At 35.5% G+C, this 23,031-nt stretch overlaps 2 protein-coding genes across 2 annotated transcripts; both read right to left on the bottom strand.

Annotated features, from left to right (window-relative positions):
• Positions 1-6,045: 6,045 nt before the first annotated feature.
• On the bottom strand, positions 6,046-9,845 carry LOC141647352 (uncharacterized). The gene has a single exon (XM_074455496.1). The coding sequence runs from the start codon at positions 9,421-9,423 to the stop codon at positions 6,451-6,453; it is 2,973 nt and encodes a 990-aa protein (XP_074311597.1). The 5' UTR covers positions 9,424-9,845; the 3' UTR covers positions 6,046-6,450.
• A 1,597-nt stretch (positions 9,846-11,442) lies between these two features.
• On the bottom strand, positions 11,443-17,704 carry LOC141647355 (ATP-dependent Clp protease proteolytic subunit-related protein 3, chloroplastic-like). Its single transcript, XM_074455498.1, has 10 exons — positions 17,283-17,704; positions 15,638-15,739; positions 14,303-14,425; positions 14,000-14,059; positions 13,358-13,454; positions 13,189-13,262; positions 12,548-12,601; positions 12,374-12,457; positions 12,087-12,209; positions 11,443-11,793 (listed from the first exon to the last, which is right to left on the bottom strand). The coding sequence occupies exons 1-9, from the start codon at positions 17,583-17,585 to the stop codon at positions 12,114-12,116; spliced, it is 993 nt and encodes a 330-aa protein (XP_074311599.1). The 5' UTR covers positions 17,586-17,704; the 3' UTR covers positions 11,443-11,793; positions 12,087-12,113.
• Between the last annotated feature and the right edge of the window lie 5,327 nt (positions 17,705-23,031).

Genomic DNA, 23,031 nt, shown 5'->3' with positions numbered 1-23,031 from the left:
TACTTAAAGCTAACCATGACTAAAATCCGAGTTCCAACATATAAATTTCAACATGTTTAAGTAACTGCTCCTTTGCCTCTATTTATCGTCATGGCGAAGTTTTACATCAATGGATATTGTCTCCGCTTAAACACGAAATAAATTTTGTATCTGAGAACCCATCACTATCCCCGTGTACATGTATGAAGATATGAGTCATTAAAGTTGCATGTCTAGTACATAGATGTATCTTTATATCTTAGAGAATAACCAAATACTCCAATAACTAAATATTACATTTGTCTCAATAAAATGTTTACATATGCTTCATATAAATACACAAAGACCAAGGTACAAAGAGAGGAGAATTGATTTTAATATTTTTTAAAGAAAGTAGAGAGTATAAAACATACCCAAAATAGAAATGTAAACTATTGACTGAAACACTCAAAAAAGGATAATGTAAACTATTGACCAGGGAGGGAGTAAATGTTTTTAGAGTTTAGAATGGATAGTAGGCACTACTTGTAAATCCGATTAGATCTAGATTAATATTATTAAAAAAATTGATTATAGGATTAATTAACTGGCAATATGAGTTATATTAACTTCATTGTGTATGAACTTTATTGTGAAATTTTCAAGAGAAGTGGTGATTGACCCCCCATAACTTTATGCAATTGTGAAATTAACCCCATAACTTTCAATTGGAGTGATTAGGCCCATTAACTTACATCGTAAGTGAAAGTAAACCCCTTTATCAAAATCAGAAATTCAATTTATCATATCATAAAAGTAAAAATACTTAGGTTCTTATGAAAAATACGAAATAAAATTTCTAAAATTAATAAAAAAAATGGCATAAATTAAATAAAATAAAATTAAAAATATTTTACGAAAAGCAAACAATTTATTATTTTTATATAAAGTACATATTTTTCAAATTTTTGTAAAAAAATTTCAATTGCAAAATATTTTGTTAAGTAGTTGTGTTAAAATCAGAGGTCGAAATAAAAGATTTTCATGACAAAAAAATATAAAAAAAATATAATAAAAGAGTTAAAAAGTATTCAAATTTTTCTATTTTTCAACAATTAAAAAAAGTTTACACATAAAGTTGTTAATTGTTTTTTTCCTAAAAAAATCATACCGATTTACATACGTATGTAAAAAATGGTTTAGTATGTAATACGTATGATTTTAGTATGTTATACCCCCTCCATACCAGACCAATGGTAACATTGACCGTTTTGCCACTATTCATGTTCGTAGGAAATCTTCGATCTTATTCTAAATCTATAAGACAAAATATAGTCATGTGAGATCTTGTTTGATTTATCGTCATGAATACTATAAGAATATCAAATTTTTATTATTTTTAATAATGTGTAACAAAATATATTTACTTTGCAAAACGTACCTCGACAAGTGTGAAAAAGACAATGTTACCATTGGTGTGGTATGGAGGGAGTATGTATACTTGTTGGTATAGTTGTTGGTATATAATGATATTTTGGTGAGATTTTTGATTAATTTTTTAAAACTTTTATTTCATATTTTTCATAAGAACATAACCATTTTTACTTTTGTGATATGATAAATTCAATTTCTCGTGAGATTTAATAAAGGTTTAATTTCACTTATTATGCAAGTTGTGGGGCTTAATCACTCCAATGGAAAGTTACGGGGGTTAATTTTACAATTGCACAAAGTTATGGGGGTCTAGTTCATTTTCAACTTAAGATAGAATGTGAAGTTAAAGTTAAAATTACTTATAAATTTATACTCACTAAACTCTATATATATATGTATGTGATTTAATAAATTTAATCTAGTTAGATTAAGATAAAATTAAATTAAATTTGTTTTGTTCTTAAGAAATCTACTTTTATTAAGTTATACGAAGTATATTTTTTAGAAATCTTACTATTATTAGGATACATTTAATAACATGTTAGTCATTTTTAACTTAAGATAGAATGAGAAGTTGTTACTTACAATTACTTAATTTATACTCACTAAACTCTATATATATGCGTGTGATTTAATAAATTTGATTTACTTATATAAGGATATAAAATTAAATAAAATTTGTTTTGTTTTTAAGAAATCTAGTCTTATTAGGATAATTTTAGTATTTTAGTATTTTTTTTTTTAGAAATTTACTCTTGTTAAGATAATTTATTAAATTTTTCTTTAAATTATAGGATTTCTAAAAAAGTTGGACTCTCTAATATCGCTTGAAAAGTTTCTGCTTTATATATATGTACTAGATTTAATGCCCGTGCGATGCACGGGCCATTTTGTAATATCCTATAATCTATGAATCGATAATAATTCGGTACTTATAAACATAGAAAATTTAGATTTAGAATATAAATTACTTTTAACAAAAAGCTCGAAAAGTCCCCCCTTAGCTTAATAAATTAAAATAACTTTCAACTCGATTCGGTTTTAAATTTTGATTTTTGCTCTGATTTATTGAACCCGTCCACATATTAACACGAAATTATTATGTGTGAATTGACCATAGTCTCAACTCCTAAGCATAAATTTAACTTTAGGGATATACATTTATACCCAACATATATGTATAATATTTTACTCACACCAGTCTAAGAACAAACTTAACTTTACTTATAGTCGCTATAACCGAAACAGATGCAATGTCGTATTGACTCTTAACTTCAACATTAACATCCCAACTAACGTACATATACTTATAGTCGCTGCAGCTCAGTTAGATTCAGTTTCAATCAGTTCCGTTCAGCTTGATTCTTCACAAAATTAACTCGTATTTCAACTTTATTCACTATATTTCAATTCAGCTCGTTTCAGTCGTAAAGAACACGGCCTAAAACAGACCATTTTTTAAAGAAACATACATTTCATTGTAAAGTCTTTGCAAAGATCTACGAATCTCATTGTTAAAAAATATGTTTCATTAACATTGAATAAGCAAATAAATTATACGACTTTGAATAGATCGTAATTAGTTATTTCAAAAAAAAAAAGATCGTAATTAGTTTAAACGTATTGAAACAAACACCAAAAGAACAAACTTCATGAACCGTTTGTGATGCACAAATGCACTCTGATCGTCTCTTTCTCTATAAATACTATTAACAGTCACCTGTTACAAAAGAAAACGGTTTCATATTGAACTGATTAGTTAGAGTTCCAAGAAAAAAAGAGTCTATATTGCACCACATAGAAAAAGTTACTCATTAATTCAATACAACTAAAACTCTAAAAAAAATTACAATTATTATTTAGGACGGTTTTAACTTATAAGCATGATACGTATTTAAATAAACTCATTACTCATCAATATTATATATTAATTCCAGAAATCAAGGGACTTCCATGTAATTAAATAAATCTACACATATTAATTATACTATATATTTTAAATCGCTAGCGCCGTGTGATGGACCTGAACAAGGGAATTCAATGTAAATATTATATAGTTTTGGTTAAAAGTATAAATTTAGAGAATATTAGAATATGACGAGTTTCCTTAAAATAAACGGGTCCCACTTATGGTATTAATTAGTATAAATATGTTACTTATTTAACATACATAAATATAATATAAGTATATGTTATATTTTGGAAACTATTAAAAGGCAAGTAAATCAATTCAGATTTCCAAAAAATATAATATTCCATAATTCATTACATTTGTAATTTAATTAGTAAATAATAATAATTGCTCTTAAATAATATTCTAATCTAATATTTTAGATTTATTTAAATATATAACTCTAATACAACTAGATAATTAACTATTATGATAGTAACCTTCCATGTGAATAGTAAAAGCAACAATAATATATAGCAACGGGAGTAGTGAAAGTCATACTAACAGCAACGAGAGTAGTGAAATTAATAATAATAAATGCGGGAGTAGTGAAAGAAAAAATAATGACGGCGGGAGAAGTGAAAGTAATAGTAGTCACAACACATGTAATGAAAGTAACAATAGGAACAACGGAAAGAGTATGAAAAATTAACTAACAATTCAATTTTAAGAAAATATTAATTTATTTAAATACACGAGCATGACAAAACTAACGGGTTAACCGTAAAAATAACCGGAATAATAAAACAAACAACAGTAAACGAAAAAGTAGTGAACGGGCAGTAGTATTAACAAGGGATGTAGTGAAAGTAATAATATTAACAGCGGGAGAGGTGAACGTATTTCATGATTTGTTGATTAATTTTACCTCTCATCATAATTTCAATATATAAGTTGTAAATATATGTGTTAACCAAATTTAGAGAAATCATATTTCATAGAAAATAAAACTTAAATGTTAAATAGAGGTAGCCCGGGCGTAGCCGGGCACCAAACCTAGTATACTCTAATACTCCGAACTTAGTAATGAACATTAAGTGGGCGATATATAAGTGGAATTTATCATCAATGATACAAACCTTACGAACTTTATAGTGGAGAATTGTTAATGGGATGCTATTTATATACAATCTATTTTTTTTTAGGAATGTATAAAATCAATATTCAAGAGGCGTGTTGTAGTTTGAATGTTTGATTAGCATAGGAATTTGTATATGATTCTATGATTCCATATATAGATAATCACGCATGTGTTCATTGTTTCCTCATCAGAGTAAGACTCACCCATATAATATTATATTCTATTAATTCATTTTATACAATTTTAGCTAAATAACACTAAAAAGAACTTCAAACAAATAATATCGCCAAGTAAAAACTTGTACTATTCATACTAATCACAATCATAATGGCTAAATGGTGAAAACTGAAAAGGGAAAGAGCCGAATACCTCTAATATTGTGAAACGTTAAATATCATCTTCGCCAGAATTTACTCCTATGGACATCACAAAATTAAGCATAGATTAAAGGTCTAAACTCTAAAGGTAGTAGATTTTTATATGCAAATATGTGATTACAGTACTTACATAAACTCTCTACCATCACCCATGTTTTTCACAACACCATTAAATAAATTTTTTGAGAAAGAACGTAAGTCTCTCTTTCATTAATTAAATCACAAATTTATTATACGTGTGAAAACTACTACAGTACAACAATAACATTAGGCATACCCGGTAGTCGGGTACTTCTAGACATGTACGTAGACATGTAATCACCAACTTACCTTCAATAACATTGATATTATAATAATAAAAATACTAAACTGATTGTTAATGTTGCAATTATTCAACCCCTTTCCTGCAAAATTATAAAAAGTACAATACAAAATTAGATTTCATTGTATAATAAAATAATAATAATAATAATAATAATGTATATTAAACATGATAAACTAAACAATTAAAAATATGACACATTCACAAAAGTTAATTTCTAGGGATGGGGATGGGGCATTGAAAGTTAATGAGCAAATATTCATCCGTGGTAGGATTTATATATACTAATTCTTTGGTAGTTCTATTTCTAATTAATTTAGTTACGTAAAAGATAATACAGAGTAGAATTTTATTAGCAGTACACTCCATACGGCTGGGTTTATGATTTACATCTTGATTATTATCTCTAAAATAATGGTCAATAAAAAATATTTTAGGTAGTTCGTAAAAGTTGGAGACTCTGAAATCGCTCGAAAAAAGCTTCGTTTATTAATATAGAAGATAGATAGATTGATTGATTGATTTTAATATCTTTTTTTAGAAATTTGCTCTTGTTAGAATAATTTATTAAATTTTTCTTTAAATTATAGGATTTCTAAAAAAGTTGGACTATCTAATATCGCTTGAAAAATTTCTGCTTTATATATATGTATTGATGATTGATTTTGAAAAATTAGTTTTAATTTATTAGTTTCAAGTCAATTTGGGTAGGTTTGATCTTCAAATAAAATTATTTTTAGACTAATAATTTGAGATTGGATCAATATCAGCTCCACCATTTGAGGAACTGAGGACCACTTTGTGGCAAGATAAGTGGGTATTTGAGTCATTTAACATATATTTACAATGATATCCGTGTCTCGTCGAAAGAAGTGACTGATGAATGTATTGGCCGATACCGCTGTAAAACTGTTTTTAAGGATCAGGTTTGTGTTCAAATCCTCTAATGCTCAAAATGTTGCATTTAATTTAAAAACATATTTTTCGGGTTGACAGATAATTCGACTTGAGTAATGCAGGAATGTTTTCTTCCTGTACTTCTTGAAAACAAGAGAATAAGGTGAGTAGTAGAGTATTTGCTGATATCACAGTTGATGCAAGTCCTGAAAGGGTGAAACTATTAGAAGTAGTTTCGCGGAAAGAAGCAGACATTAACATTTTTGAAAATCGATCTTAAACGAACTTATTAGTCATTATAATCCAGTATCAAGAATGAAGTTTACGAAGAGGATTTGATTACTCAAAACATCAGCTTGGTTACAAGCTGATTAACAAAATATGCAGAATTAAGGACTTAGAATATGCCTTAAGAAGGTCCCTTATGGATTCACTTTCTGTGTGTGTGTTTCTTGCCAGTTTTTTTGCTTCTTGTTTTCTTTTTAGATGGCAGTACTTTCATAAGCAGTATGTCGACATGGTAATTGTACCAGTCTCTCAATCTTTTGATGCATAAGAGAGGCCCAAAGAAGACGGTAATCCCTAACGCATAACCAACTGCAGCACCACTGAGCATCCATGTGACCTCGCTCTTATGACTCCAATGTGAACCATTTAAGGATGACGGTGATGAACCGGGTCTAATTTTTCCTGCGGGTGTTATTGGCGCATTGTATAGTCCCGGGTTTCCCTCATATGAAGATGGGTCAAATGACTGAAGTTGAGTGGATGTCGGTATTTGTCCTACCAAGTTGTTAAAGGACAGATTCAAGTACCCGAGGAAGCTTAAGCTTGCAAGCTGTTGCGGGATGTGTCCTGTTAGAGAGTTACAGCAGAGGTCCAGTGACTCAAGCTGGCTCAAATTCCCGATAGATCGCGGTATCTCGCCTGAGAGACCATTATGAGATAGATTGAGAACCTTAAGAGCATTCATATTTCCAAGCTCCTTTGGTAGGTTACCATGAAAATCATTGCTCGACAAGTCAATGCTGGTGAAGATCGTAAGGATTTTCTGCAGTTGAAATTCGAAACCTTTATAAGTGACTGTGACTTCATCTCTGTAGTACTGGAAAATTGTGCTTCTGTTATAGTACTGCACGGAATTGGCTTTTGAATTGGTGCCGTTTGTAGTAGTCATCATACTCTTACCAAAAAACAGCTTTGATGGCTGCCCACTGAAATGATTCGAGGCTAGGTCGATAATTTGAAGCAATGGCCACAATGAGTTGGGTCTTGGGCAGATGACACTTCCGTGGAGTTGATTCGATCTGAGAACTAAAACTTGCAGACTAGAAATGCTTTTCAGATGGCAGGGAAATGTGTCCGTGAGTCGATTATTCCCAAGGTCTAAAACCTTCAAACTTTTGCATTTTGCAAGTGATCCTGGAAGTTTCCCGTGAAAAGCATTCATGTTGAAGTTAAGAGTTTCTAACGTGCAATTTTCTCCGAATTCATCAGGAATGGCACCATGTAAAGCGTTTCCTCTCAAGTTCAGGACCGCGAGAGACTGAGTCATCTTAATCAGACAAACTGGTATTGTCCCATTCAAGTCATTGTCCGAAAGGTCAAGAACCTGAAGAATTGAGGCGTTGCACAATGATTCAGGGATGCTACCATATATATTATTTCCTGCAAGAGATATGAATTGAGCTGATGAGAGGAAATTCCCAATGTCCCGGTTAATTGTTGTAACGAAGCTGTTGTTTGAAAGATCAAGATACTGTAGCGGTGCCACAGATGGTAAAGATGGAAGTTGCCCTTGAAGGTTATTGGAATGGAGGTCGAGAATTTGCAAATTGGATAATTCTGCTGATGAAGGTATTTTCAGGTCGACAAAGTTGTTCCGAGAAAGGTTCAGCTGGTAGAGATTATCTTTCCAAACCCATCTAGGAATTCTTCCTTGTATCTGATTGTTTGAAAGATCAATGTTCCACAAGTATGGTTGATTTTCTATGAATTCAGGCACGGCATGCAAGTTACCCGAAGCCAAACCCAGATAACCCAAAAGGGGCAAAGAAGAGTTGTCTGTGGTGACGCCTTCTGTGTCGATCGTCAAATAGTTATGTGACAGCTCTAGTGTATCTAAGTTAGCAAGCAGAGGAAGAATTTCATGTAGATGTAATGTGCCATTCAGCCTGTTCCAACCAAGATCCAAAACGCCGAGGCCTGTAACTTGGAAAATAGATTCTGGGATTGGCCCTTCCAAGCTGTTGAAACTCAAGTCTAGAAATTGCAGGTCTGAATCCTTGGAAAAGACAGATGACGGGATCGTGCCACTGAGTGAATTATTGGAAAGTTCAAGAAAGTTGAGATATTTTGCTGATGAAAAAGACGGGATCGTGCCAGAGAAATTGTTGTAGGAGAGATCCAGTGACTCAAGTTCCTTGAGACTTCCAATAGATGGTGGGATACTCCCTTGGAAGCTACACTCTGCGAGATCGAGATTTTTCATCTTCTTGCTAATAGAGTGAGGCAAACTTCCCTGTAAGTCTTGATTTGCTTGAACAGCTAGAGTTATTAGAGTTGGTACCTCGAAAATTGTCTTCGGAAATGTTCCTGTTAACCCACAATCATTCATCGTTAGCACCGTGAGGTTGGTAAATCCGGCTAAAAAATCAGGTACTTGGGCTGCTAAATTGTTGAAATCAAGACTGATCACAGAAAGAGAACCCAACTTCGCGAGAGAATGATGAATTCCTCCTGTAAGATTGCAACCGGCCATGCTCAAGACTTGCAAACGAGGGAGGGATGACGATATTTGCTCACCCCATTTATCCCCCTTGGCCAAAATGGCAATACCATCCAGGTACAATTCTCTGACATTTGTCAAGTTTCGGAATATCATTTCTAAATTTGGGTTCTTGATAAATAGTGGCGAAATCATAGGAAATACTTGCATTGAAATATCTAGTATGACTAAATTGAAAAGCTGTGATATTTCAAGAGGGACCTGACCCTTAAAGCTTGTGTGGGACAAGTTAAGGTAAGTCAAGCTAGAAAGGTTGCCTATAGCTGATGGTATATATCCTAAAACAGGATTATATGCTAGATTTAAAGTTTGCAAATTTTTGAGATGAAAAAGAGGACTGAGATTGTCTATCCCGCGAGTAATTGCTTCATTGCTCAAATCCAACCCTATGACTCGGTTGTTCGTGTTGTTGCATTGGATACCGGACCATTTGCAGCAGTCCTTGGTTTGGTTCCATGTGACTAACTTGGTTGAGAATGAATGATTGAAGTTGAGGCCAATTCGCAGCTGGAGGAGTAACGACTTCTCATCGTCTAGACACTGGCTCGAAACTGAAGTGCTTTGAGTCCATGCAAAGATGAAGAAGAGTGGACATAGTATGGAGGGGAAGTTCATTGAGGGTGTTGACGAAGAAATTTTTGACTTATTCCAAGAAGAAAAAACTCTGTGAACTTATTTTCTATGATTAGCCTATTAGTCTATTCCCGGTTTGAATTCAGACAAAACAATAAAGCGGACGACGAAAGTAAAAAAAAAAAAAAAAAAAAACCAATCATAGATTCAGTCTTTACTAAGTCAATGAAGCACCAACCTTGGTCACTTTATGTACTGACTCTGGATTAGTTTATTAGCATGATTACTCCCCCCACACCTTCCTGGCTTCTGCTCATCAGTCTTTTAACTAAAGTTCTTGGGTTGTAGTATGAACAGCTTATATTAGGTAGCTTGAGTTGAGTTTCTTGCTTTTTTTTTATTTGCAATTTTATGTATTTTGTTTCAGGCTTGGACATCAGATCCAAAAAGATGGGAACATTCATCATGCATATCAGTGTTTTTTTGCTGGTTGGGGTGTGGATAGACCTGTCAAACAGGTCGGGCGGGTCGGGTTAGGGTCAGAATACGGATCAATAAATAATTTTGTAACGTCTTTTTAAATGATTTTTTAAATTAAAAAAATATTTTTAAAAAAAGTAAAACATATTTAAAATTAATATTTTAATCATATTCAACGTTTACATTAATTATAAGTTCAATTGAGAAAAGTTAACTTTCTAAAGTTTAGTTCAATTCCTATAAATTCAGTTCATCAAATTTAAGCTTAATTCATACCCATTTCTCTATAAGCTAAGCTTCTATAAGTACAGTTCAGCTCTTATAAGTTCACTTTAGAAAAGAAGCTTTTATAAATTCAATTTAATTCAACAAAATTAAGTCCAAAATAACATGATCTTAGAGTATTATTACATCATAATCATAGAAAATTACAAATTGGCCCGGACATCGCCGGTCATTAAATCTAGTAATTATTAAAATAAAGTTTTTTTAATAATTATTTTATTATTAAATATTATAAAAGTCATAAAAAATTGACTTTTTAGTTGTGTTTGTAGTTTTAAGTAATAAAAAAAATATTTCAACTATTTTTTCAAATATAATATATAAATATTAACATTTTAATAAAATTCATGATTTACCTTTGACCCAATGGGTCGACCTGTTCGGGTTGGGTCTCGACCCTAAAATAACGGGTCATTTTGGGTCCGGGTTGCGGGTAGAAAAAAACCGGGTTTGTAACCCTAAAAAACGGGTCGAGTTTTGACCGGTCTAGGTGTGGATGATTTACACACCAATTTCGTACAAAAAAAAAAAAAAAAAACTTAGATTATACCCATAAAAAAAAAGTAATCGGGGATAAATAAGGATTTAGGTTAATTTCACAAACGAAACAGGTCATTAGATTAAATTAGGGTGGTGTTTGGCCTAGCTTTAGAAGTGCTTTTCTAAATGAAAAAGTAGAAATTAGGCCAAACACTATTTTTTAGAGAGTTTAAAACTACTTTTAAAAAGTCATAAACTAGCATTTAAGCCACTAGAAGTAGAAGTAGCAAATTGGTGCTTCTACTTCTACTTCTAATTTTCTTTGTATACATAAGATTCTATCCATGTCAAAAATAATATTTGAGTGACTTCCAAATTTCGTCAATATAAATTTCATTCAAATTGTAATATTTGGGATACATGTGATATTCTTAAAAGCAAAACAAAAAATTGTTCACTAATTGGCCAAACGTATCAAATAATGAAAAAACAACTTTTTAAAAATTTGGCCAAACACTTACAATTTCTTTAAGAAGTAGTTTATGAATAAGTCCTTTTAAAAAGGAAAAACTCTTTTATAAAAGCAAGGCCAAACACCCCCTAGATTAGATTAGCTTTACACTCGCTTATACGTCTTCAGTTTGTATACAACGCGCTGAGGACTTTTTTGGATGAGTTTCTATAATTGAAAACTACGCCCAAACAATAAAATTTCATACAAAGTCGTGTCATATAATGCAACTACATGTTTCCACCTAAAACTTGAGATTATCCTCTCTACTTAATCTCGAGATTTACTATAAAAAAAAGTGTAGATGACAGAAACAGCTTAATCATGAGATTTATATAAAATCGATGGCATACATGAGAATGTGATTACAGGTGATGTCATAATAAATTGGCATGAGCCCCTATCCTTGAAAAATAACACCACTTTCCATTACAACTCAGTATCATCCTCCTCGCTTAACTTCACACTAATCTGCGAGTTCTGTCGATATAAGAACTGGGCTTGGATACTCAATTGTGTTTAGAAGAACAGTTCTTCAGGAGGCGTTAACTCGTCATCACATATATTCAAGCCTAAAGCTAGCGTATAGGAGAGTCTCACCAAATACATGTTGATGTCTGCTAGTTCCTCGTGAAAGCGCTTTTGGCAGCCAGCACCTGAAAGCACGCAGCTCCAGTTCTTATACTTTTGAAAGTAGATGGTGTTAATTTGCTAACCAAACGAGGGAAAATTTATCACTCCCTCTCTCTTCCCTCCTTTTTCCGACCAAAACCCTCCATCTAAACGAGACCATAATTTCCATTTCCATTGGGGCCAGAAACTCGCTATTTTTCAGCTTTGGAATATATGAGGGAATAGAGCAAAAATTTTACTAACACTTACGATGAATTTCTAACATAAATTTCTGAGCCGATCAATAAATTCAAAAGGGGTGGATAAAAATACTTACGATGACAACATAATGTCGTTAAAAAGGTCAGATTGCATCAACTGCTTTGACCCCAGCACCTTTGTCCCAGTCCTCAGGTGCTGCAACATCTGACATAATTTTTTCTTGGCCCCGCCATAGTATCTGTATTGATAACACCAAATGTGAACTTCTAACATGAATCCCATTTTTTTCTTAAAAAAAAAAAAACTGACATGCAAAGTTAGATTAGAAATCCAACAATAACATAAACTGCAGCGAGCAAAGAAAAATATGAGAAGGAAAATTTCGGTCAAATGGAAACTTGCCCGGTCTATGACACCAAAATCTTTGGCTGTGGTTGCATCCATATAATATGGTCTTCTCATGAGACTAGCTACTGCTTCCTCCGACTGTAGCAAGTTAAGTGACTAAAATAAGCCTTTGAGACAATCTATAGCGGTAATTATGGACAAAATCAAATTTCTGATTTTCTGACTCACATTTCCTGTGTGCTTGGCCAGGAGTGATACCAGAGTATCCCTGTTTATAATTACCTGAAAACTCAACATGAGACATTGTTTATTAACCAATGCTTAGGGAAAGGATGGGGCGGCAATTTTAACCATGTTATATTGACTGTCAATCTGTTCACGCCATACATTCACACCTACTCGAGCCCTAGTAGAGAATTATTCAAAAAATAAACATAACCTTCCAGCCCGTTCATCTAATCAATTGAAAGTACAAGAATTCTCATCCACGGCTTCATGATTCTTATTCAGGCAAAACTCGTGGGCGAACTCGAACATGGTAATGCTTCAAGTTAAGAATCCATCAAACTAATATATAATGCCAATTCCGGGAAAACTCAATTTATTATGTGGTTATGCATCTGTACCACATCACCATACAGTTCCATTGAAAGTTATAACAGTTTGAAAGAGAGCAGGTAAGAAAAACTCAAATCTAGGTCATTTTGTACTCTCATTACTTTGCAGTAGAATCGGTACTTCTCCAATGACAATGATGTATGATAAACAATAGGTGGGAAGTCTTATCTATTTTGGGCGAGCCCATTCTTATGCAGTACAATGATACTCTTCGGATTATGTAAAACTCATAAATAGTCATCTCCTTTTACCTCTTTTGCACGAATTGCAACATCACTGGCTGGCATTAGCCCTGATGATGGTACTCGGGGTTGTTGGATCATGGCTGAGAAGTGTTCAAGAGAATTATTAATGTACAGCACAAATATACAAGGAGAAAGCTTCAGAGCCTCCCAAAAATAGAGGTTTAGTGAGCGAAACCTTTGGCATGCGGCATCATAAACCTCTTCCCCTTAGTTCCGGCAGAAAGAAGCAAACAAGCTTGTCCTATAGCAGCCCCCACCGCTACAGTGTGTATCTGAATTCACAAACCTAAGTTGGTAAATAGAGCAGAAAAAAGGAGAGAAAAAGGAACACGAACTCCAGCATTCTGAATGCACAAAAAAAACTTGCAAAGCAAACAGAAGATCAGATCACAACAATTTTGGCACCATGGTCAGTCAAATAAAATATTGCAATTAACAATTCGACACCATGATTAGCCAAAGATAAGGTTGCAATTGAAAGAAGGCAGGCAAGACTCCTGGTCGGCACCAAAACTACAAAATTGGTATCTATATGATATTAACACCACATAGAACACATAGACTAAATTATCAGCTGTGTGATAAAGATAATACTTCGCTATTCCATTCATTTTCCTTATATTGGATATGTTCTAGTTTCAACCTCCTCGCCATATCATCAGAAAACAGCCATTAATTCAACATTTTCTACATTCCTCACAAAAACAACTGTAAAGCTGGACAGGATGTCATTTAATCTTCTATTTGAACCACGGATATGACCATGAAGCTCGATGATATCACATATCTAGCATGACCACATCGCAGGTAAAGTTACCTCATTTTTCAACTGCATCATTGCATCATAGATAGCAAAGCCTTCAGTTTCCATTCCAACCTAACATTAACAATCAGCAAACACTATGAGATATCCAAAACATTATTTTCCACAATGGCAAAATCAGGTATGTTCAACCATTTATATTCAAATATTGAGAAATAAGCAAAAGAATTGCTTAACAATTGGCAACTAAAAGGATATTTCGGATGTAGCCTTATGAGCCAAAACCGTACAAGAGAGCTCCATAAATAACGAAAAATGAAGGGAGCTCCCAAACAACAAAATGAACAATGCGCTCACCGTTTCACCATCATCCCTGGTGGTGCCAGTAGAATTTATATAAATATATATAGGTTCCTTGGCATCCATCCATTGTAAATACATCAATTCTGCAACGACAAGCTCAGTGACAGCAGGAACCAGCTGGAAAAAACGAAAAACATTGTGAAAAAAATTTGTCAGATATCAGCTTGTAAAGAAGCACAAATAAGGCATTACATAAACAAAAGGGGTGGGAGAGAAAACATAATCGCCCATAATCGATTATATTATTTCATGGCCGTCTTTCCCCATTTCCATTTCGATGATAATTTGAATTTTCAGAAATTTGGACAATAAACATGGGCACATGGCCTACGAAATAATCCTCTCTCAATTCATACGAGTATATCATAAGTGTTCTTAACTCAACATCATAATATTGTTTCCACTTATTGCATAAGTTTCACATCTATATCACACAATTATGGTGTACATCCTTCATAGACATGTTAAAGTCAGTCTACTGGCATCACCCACATATCTTACTGACATGACTAACTCTGAACATCAACCACAAAACAACTTAAGTTCGTTTTGCTTAAGCATCAATGGCCACAGGTCCACAACCACCAACACCAAGATTATAGCATCATCTACATTACTGCTACAATTCATATTAAATATATGAAACAATCTAGTTATTCAGCCCATTCTCCACTCCCCATCTTAATAAAGGGGCCTGCAGATGCTGCTCCCCACAATTACATGACCAAGACTATATTTAATGGTCAAAAAGACACAAGGTTGTTAATGTCTTCCCATGTTGCTAATAGTTTCTTGAGTACAACAAACAATAATGTGCAAATTATAAGCTGCTTATTATTACACTCATATTTGAAATCTTCAGCTATTAGTTGCTAATTTAGGAGATATAATAACCTCCAATATCGATAAAAATCAGTGAGAAGTGTAAACTGAAATCCCACAAAGGGAAGCAAACACCTAGTGACTCACATTCCCAAGAATCCCAACCATGTGACTAAAGCAACGCTTGGAGATAGAAATACTAGAAGAAATGCAATAACAACCTTCTCTCGCTCTCCATCTGCCGCTACCAGATTACACACTTACACAGAAGTTATTGAGATTAGTATTAGAAACTATACAAAGATAACCAATTACAACAGAAAATGGTTAAATGATAAAATCACTAATGAAATGAAAATGACTAATGATATCATAAGAGAACTTCATGGCATGCAACATAACAAAATAAACTATTCTTCCATCAGGCAGCACCCGCAGCAGTGCCTGGAAGTTACCAATAAGTCATCAATAACTAAACATCATATTACAAGCACAACGAATACTTACTGGCATGCCAATATAAATTATTCTCCCGTGGAGTAGCAATGACGGCAAATCTGGAGGAGGCCTCCTTGGCCTGTGCTCGTTGTAAGAAACCGACCTTTCCACCTTTTTGACAAAACAAGTGAAACGCATCAGTGATTCTACATATTTAACAGATTCGAACTTCTACGTACTATTGTTAATGCTAATGTGGAAAAAAAATTAATTTTTCCAAAACAAAATGCCATGGATTTTGAACCATTTCTTTATATATTCATTTACAATACTTTTTGTAGTACATGTCATTTGTTTGTTTCAAACATGATTCATATCACTTGACCCCAAATCATTTGGGGACTAAGGCTCTGTTGTTTTTGTTGCTGCTACAAAATGCCATAGATTATATGCTACCTCATTTTCCCGCTTCTCTCTAGGAACTCAATCACAACTACTACAAGCTCTTTCTTATAAAGTACAAATCGCCGATATGAGAATTTAGTCCAAAGTGTACTAATAACAGTTTTGAACATTGCCAGAACGGCCCAGACCACCTACTTGCCAGACCTTAACTATGCCATGAATTGTCTAAACAATCCACCCAACTAGTAGCTCCACCAAGCACCAATTCATTCCAAGAATATTCAGGAAACTTTCTTCAACTTTTACCTCAGAAATCAGATGATAAATCGTTTGCAACGACCCTATTGTACTCCCCATCAACCATCCCCTACCACCACTATCCAACTATGAAAATCATCAATGATGGGGCAATTCTCCTTCAAAACTCGCCTAAAAACCTACAATTGTGCTCAAAAGATCGCTCCTTTCCCAAAAAATTTGCTTTTTTATACACTTAGACCATCCCCAAGAAAGGGTCAAGCTAATTGGATCACCGCCCATTTTTACTCTTGATCCTACCTTATTTACAATGCCCCATTTGCACCCTCCCATCCAGAAGGTTACGACCTAGATCAGCAATGCAATCATTTTTCACTTCCCAACCAATTACATCTCTCCGCATTCCACCATCTTTCCAATTACATCTCTCCACATGTAAGGTCATGGGTTGGGTCAATTTACTCCAACAAAGGTCACCAATTGACTTCTTTTTGCAATAGGCCATGTTAATTCTCTTCTTAATTGTTGATTAGTGTGCACCAGGTATGACCTTGCTTGGGAGTGGTGCTAGAGATGTCCAAAACTCTAAAAGTAATAGGCCACATCCCTTTTCGATAAACTAAACTATTTCGACGTTCATCCTTAATAAGTTCACTTATAACGATGGTGTATTCCTATAGTGTTCATTATTTCGTACTATCGTCTAATCACCCATTTTCATCACCACTAACAATCCACATACTAGCAACAATACGCCACTCTCAATCCTAAAATGTATTATAAGGAGAACATCTGCCTGCTTCACATTCAAAGAATCAAATTACACAAAAAAATCAAGTTTCCAACATCCATCAACATAACACAAACCAACTTCCAGCTCAATTATCGCAGCAGTTACAAATCTACGGCGACTAAAACACGAAAAATGTAGATTAATGAGCTTTCGAGCTACGAACTCACACAATTCACTCAAATTTCAGCAATACAACAACATAATCACATAATTTGAACGCCTCACCAGCAAACAAAAAAACGTTTCGCGAAAATATACCTGAGCAGGAGTAGCCATAAGCGTAGGGGAATCAAAAATGTCCAAAAACGGCGGCGTATCGGAACCCTGAGGACGCTGAAGTAACGTTTCAGGGGAGGTAGAAGCGACAGAAGCAAGTTTCTTGAGAAACGGATCATTAGGGTTTGTAAGCGGCATGGGAAGTTTCGAAACGGCGTTTCGGAATGAGTTAATTACGAAACGCGATTTGATTGAAGAAACTCGGTTTTTAGAGGAGTTTAGGGAAGTGGGTGAAGAGGTGATAGAGTATGAGGACGCCATGGGAAGTTGTAAGCAGGTCGCCATGGTTGTGACTTGTGATGAACTGCGAAATGCGGAGATAGGAGAGGTTGGAAGAAATGAAGGGAAAGATGGTGAAACTTTTGTTGAAGCCTTAATTTGGATAATTGCTCATTTCTACGGTCATACTCATTAGTGATTACACTAAATTTATAGGTCTTATTACTACGTCACTCCGATTATTTGTTTACCTTTACTTTTGGCATAAAAATCAAGATAGAAAGGAGAGCAAATTATTAGATAATAAATAGACCAAATTGAGTATGAATAATCAAATTGCCCTTTGGTATTTCTAAAATAAAAAGTTCAACAATTGACTAAGATACCCAACAATGAAATTAGGTAAACAAATGACTCGGATGGAAGGAATAGTTGTTACCGTGATTGAAAATAATCTCCTATGAATAAAAAAAAAGTCCGTTTTTAAAATAATGCTCAAAAATAAAAGAATTGTCGTTTTGAGTCGGTTTTGAAAATATTTATCGAAATGGTGTTCACGTAGGCTCGGTTTTGACGAGCCTGTATAGGGTTTAAACACGCCATATGTGTTTAGTTCAGAGAACACGCCATCAGTCTAAAATTCCATCCCAAGGCAGTAGTTGAAGAAGTGAAACAAAAGAAACACGTCATAGCTAATGGCGTGTCTTGTTAAGTGAACACGCCATAGCTATTGGCGTGTTTAAGCAGTGTGTTTTTCACATCCTTTCCAGTAGCTGATCAGAATGTCAAATACTAAACACGCCATTGTCTATTAAAAAAAAACCGAGTTTACACACCACACAAGCTTCGCACAAGGGGATTAAATTCAAAGTTTTACATCTAAAATGTCAAACAAATTAACCATCTAAATTGTCAAATACATTAATCCTCTAACTATTACATCAAGTCTTCTTCTTGCTTTTTCCTTGAAGGCGACTCCAAAACCCTTTCCTAGGCTCCGGGGTACCTTGTTCATTGACGGGTGACATTGCAGACATGGAAGACATAGAAGGATTAGAGCGTCTAACCCTCCTAGTGTATTGTGTAACACCCCCATACTCCAAGTGCCTTACCAGGACCACTCAGGTATAAGGATACTACCATCTCGGTTACCCGAGGCATGATAATCATAAGACAATAACGAAACAACATTTAATAGTATAACTTTAGTGAAAAGTACAAATCAAGCCAAATCCCAAAATACGGGTACAAGTTCTCAAACCAACTATCTAATCAACTAAATGTAAAGTTTATTAAACGACTAAGCTACAGCGGAAGACTTCTATCGTCAGACAGTGACACATCCCAGCAATTCCATGTGACTCAACTCAAACCTGCTCAATTACTGCTCACCATCCCCGAATGGATCACCGCAGGTTTTACAAACAACAACACGGGGTCGAAGATTAATCACACAATCTATATATATATCAACAATACGATAAATAGATATCTCACACCGTCACACACACAATCACATCGGTCCCACCAATCTCAATCACCGATCGTCCACTTTGGACCACCCTACCATGGGGGACCGCAGCCGTACCCACCAAATCCTCGCTCCTCATAATGAGCGATAACCCTGTCCATTAATGTGCACATCCCCTTTCGTGGCGGGTTCCACGAAGGGCGAAACTAGGGCGTGAAGCCACTCTCGCAAGTGACTCCACTCAGCCGAGAACGCGTCTCGAGAACCAGAGACAAACAAACACAATCACAACCGTCACAATACAATTACTATATTATTCAATCAACCACAACACATCAACATCACATTATGGGACTAATACGAGTAGAAATCCTACCCGGAAAGCACAACTATCGACGGTCTTAACAAATTTGTATCAAAAAGCCTCTTCTACAAAACCTCCTCCTATCATACAAACACATAAACACTACCAAATCACAATCTACACAAAACCCCCAAATCCCCATATTAGGGTTTAAACAACTTAAAGAAAATACCATAAAAACGGTACATAGGTCTTACCCTCGACGCAAGGATCTCAACGGTATAACGAACGATGAAATCCAACCTTCCAAACTCCGGGATTTGTTAACAATGCGATTAAAGTGAAGAACGTACTTTGCTTTCTCTCTTGACAGTAATTTAGGTTTTGAAAAGTGTTTAGAACAATGACGGAAAAGCTTATATACCTTAATCGCATAATTAACAAAACCCGAGAAATGACTCCCCGTAAACCGGCTACTCGATCGAGTAGCTAAGGTACTCGATCGAGTGCCCCCTTACTCGATCGAGTGCCCCCTTACTCGATCGAGTATCCTAGTTACTCGATCGAGTACCCAACAGGTCAGAAACTATTTTAAAACGCAACTCACCCTTACTCGACAGAGTAAGGCCTACTCGATAGAGTACCCAGAGACTCATAAATACGGAGTATTACAGTCTTCCCTCCTTAAAAAGAACTTCGTCCCCGAAGTTCAAACCACCACAAAACAAAGATACACCCACAACACTCCCGACTCAACAACCAAAACAAAACTCAACATAAAACTTGTTACTAACCCAAACTCATCCCAACAACCATACCGACACAACATACAAAAGGGTACAAAAACTCTTAAAAACTTTTCGCGATCGTCTCCTACCCCCTAAAAGAAACAAGGTTACGTCCCCGTAACCATACATACCTGATCAAAAAGGAAAGGGTAACGCTCTTTCATGGCCTCCTATGGCTCCCATGTAGCTTCCTCGGTCTCGTGGTTAGACCAAAGGATCTTAAGCAAAACTGTCTCACCACTCCTAGTCTTCCTAACCTTTCGGTCAAGAATCTGCTTAGGCACCTCCAGATATGATAAGGACTCATCTAGCTCTAAGCTCTCTGCCTCTAACACATGTGACGGATCACTCACATACTTCCGCAGCTGCGATACATGAAACACATTATGCACTCTCTCTAACGCAGCTGGTAAAGCCAGACGATATGCAACTTCCCCAACTCGCTCTAAGATCTCATAAGGCCCGATAAACTTCTGACTCAGCTTGCCTTTCTTCCCAAATCTCATTACCCCACGCGTAGGAGACACTTTCAGAAGAACCTTGTCCCCAACCTGAAACTCTATATCTCGGCGATGTAGATCTGCATAACTCTTTTGCCTATCCTGAGCTGCTCTCATCCGTTCCCTGATCATCTTAATCTGTTCAACCATCTCATGTACCATCTCTGGTCCTAAACCACTGCCTCAGCACTATCGTCCCAACAAATCGGACTCCTACATCTCCTCCCATACAAAGCCTCAAACGGTGCCATACCAATACTAGTGTGGTAGCTGTTGTTGTAAGAAAACTCTATCAAATCCAACCTCTGTTCCCAGCTACCACCAAAGTCCATCACACAAGCTCGTAACATATCCTCTCGAGTTTTGATCGTTCTCTCTGTCTGTCCGTCTGTCGCAGGATGAAATGTTGTACTCATCTTCAAAGTTATTCCCAAAGATTCCTGCAACTCTTTCCAAAATCTTGATATAAATCTCGCATCTCTGTCAGACACTATGTCCTTAGGGACTCCATGTAACTTAAGCACGTTCTTTCGATAGGCCATAGCCAATTGTGCTTTAGTCCATGTATCTTTCATTGGAACAAAGTGAGCTGACTTTGTCAGTCGATCCACTATTACCCAAATCATGTTGTTACCCTGTTGACTCTTTGGCAAACCCACGATAAAATCCATAGAAATGGACTCCCACTTCCACTCAGGTACCGTTAAAGACTTAATCTTACCCTGTGGTCGTCGTTGCTCCCCTTTAACTCTCTGGCATGTCAAACAACGGGTCACAAACTCTGCTGTTTCTTTCTTCATCCCAGGCCACCAAAACGTGTTCTTCAAATCCTTATATAGCTTGTCACCACCTGGATGTACTGAATATGGTGTACAATGTGCCTTTGTCATGATTGTCTTTTTCAGCTCCTCATCATTAGGGACACACCACCTACCATCGAACCTCAAACTGCCATCTGTATGAATAGAGAATCGAGACACTGTCCCTTTCTCTACTCCAGCTCTCCACTCAACCATCTTAGGATCCAACGCCTGTTTACCTCGAATATCCTTATAAAGATCAGGCTGTACTGACAAATCTCCCACAGCATCTCCTCTCTGCATCATATGTATACCAAACTTCGCTACCTCGTCTCTCAACCTCATCAAAGATAGAGCTGTACACAAAGAATGTACACTCTTCCTACTCAAAACATCTGCAACAACATTGGCCTTCCCTTCATGGTAGATAATTTCCATGTCATAGTCGCCAATCAGCTCCATCCACCTCCTCTGTCTCATGTTCAACTCCTTTTGAGTGAAAATATACTTGAGACTCTTGTGATCAGAAAATACCTTAAAGATTGCTCCATAAAGGTAATGTCTCCATATCTTGAGAGCAAACACCACTGCACCCAACTCCAGATCATGAGTAGGGTAGTTCTCCTCATAAGGCTTCAATTGCCTAGAAGCATAGGCAATCACCTTACCGTTCTGCATCAACACACATCCCAACCCATTCTTTGAGGCATCTGTATAAACCTCAAAGTTCTCGATCCCTTCAGGCAATGCTAAGATAGGAGTTGTGGTCAAACGCTTCTTTAATGTTTGGAACGCCGTCTCACAACTCTCATCCCAACGAAACCTGTTCTCTTTTCTCATCAACGCTGTCATAGGTCTAGCTATCTTGGAGAAATCTTTCACAAACCGTCTGTAGTACCCAGCTAAACTCGAAAACTCCCGATCTCAAAGAACATTCTTTGGTGCTTCCCACTTTGTCACTGCCTCAATCTTCGCCGGATCCACAGCTACTCCCTCCTTAGAGATCACATGCCCCAGAAAAGCAACTTTCTCTAACCAGAACTCGCACTTGGACAACTTAGCATATAACTCATGCTCCCTCAGAGTCTGCAACACAATCCTCAGGTGCTCCTTATGCTCCTCCTTAGTCTTGGAGTAGACTAAGATGTCATCGATAAACACCACTACAAACTTATCCAAAAACTGTCTGAAGATCCTATTCATCAAATCCATAAACACTACTACAGATACAGGCTATAACAACGGTCAAAAACCGTTGTTATATAAAAAAGCGGACGTTGTTAAAGCGTCCGTTGTAAAAGGTTTTAACAACGGTTGGTTTTCTTAAGGAAACCGTTGTGAAAAATATTAACAACGATTTTAAGTATAAAAACCCGTTGTGGAAAGTGTGACTCAATTTTGGGGGGAAAGTTATAACAACGGGTTTGAATATACAAAACCGTTGTTATATATAACGACAACGGGTTGTTTGTAAATAACCGTTGTTGTTTGTTCTTAAAAAAAAAAAAAAAATTAAATATTACTAGATGCATGTATAATTACGGCCCGTTAGAATTCCGATGCATGCAGAATATCCCTTAAATTAATTACCAACGGTTTTGAAAAAACTTATAAATGTGACTAGCTATAAATATTAAAGCATCCTTTAC

Source organism: Silene latifolia, chromosome 3 (genome assembly GCF_048544455.1).
Source record: "Silene latifolia isolate original U9 population chromosome 3, ASM4854445v1, whole genome shotgun sequence".
Taxonomy (NCBI): Eukaryota; Viridiplantae; Streptophyta; class Magnoliopsida; order Caryophyllales; family Caryophyllaceae; genus Silene; species Silene latifolia.
The sequence above is the reverse complement of the archived record's forward strand: the minus strand, read 5'-3'. Positions and strand labels throughout refer to the sequence as shown.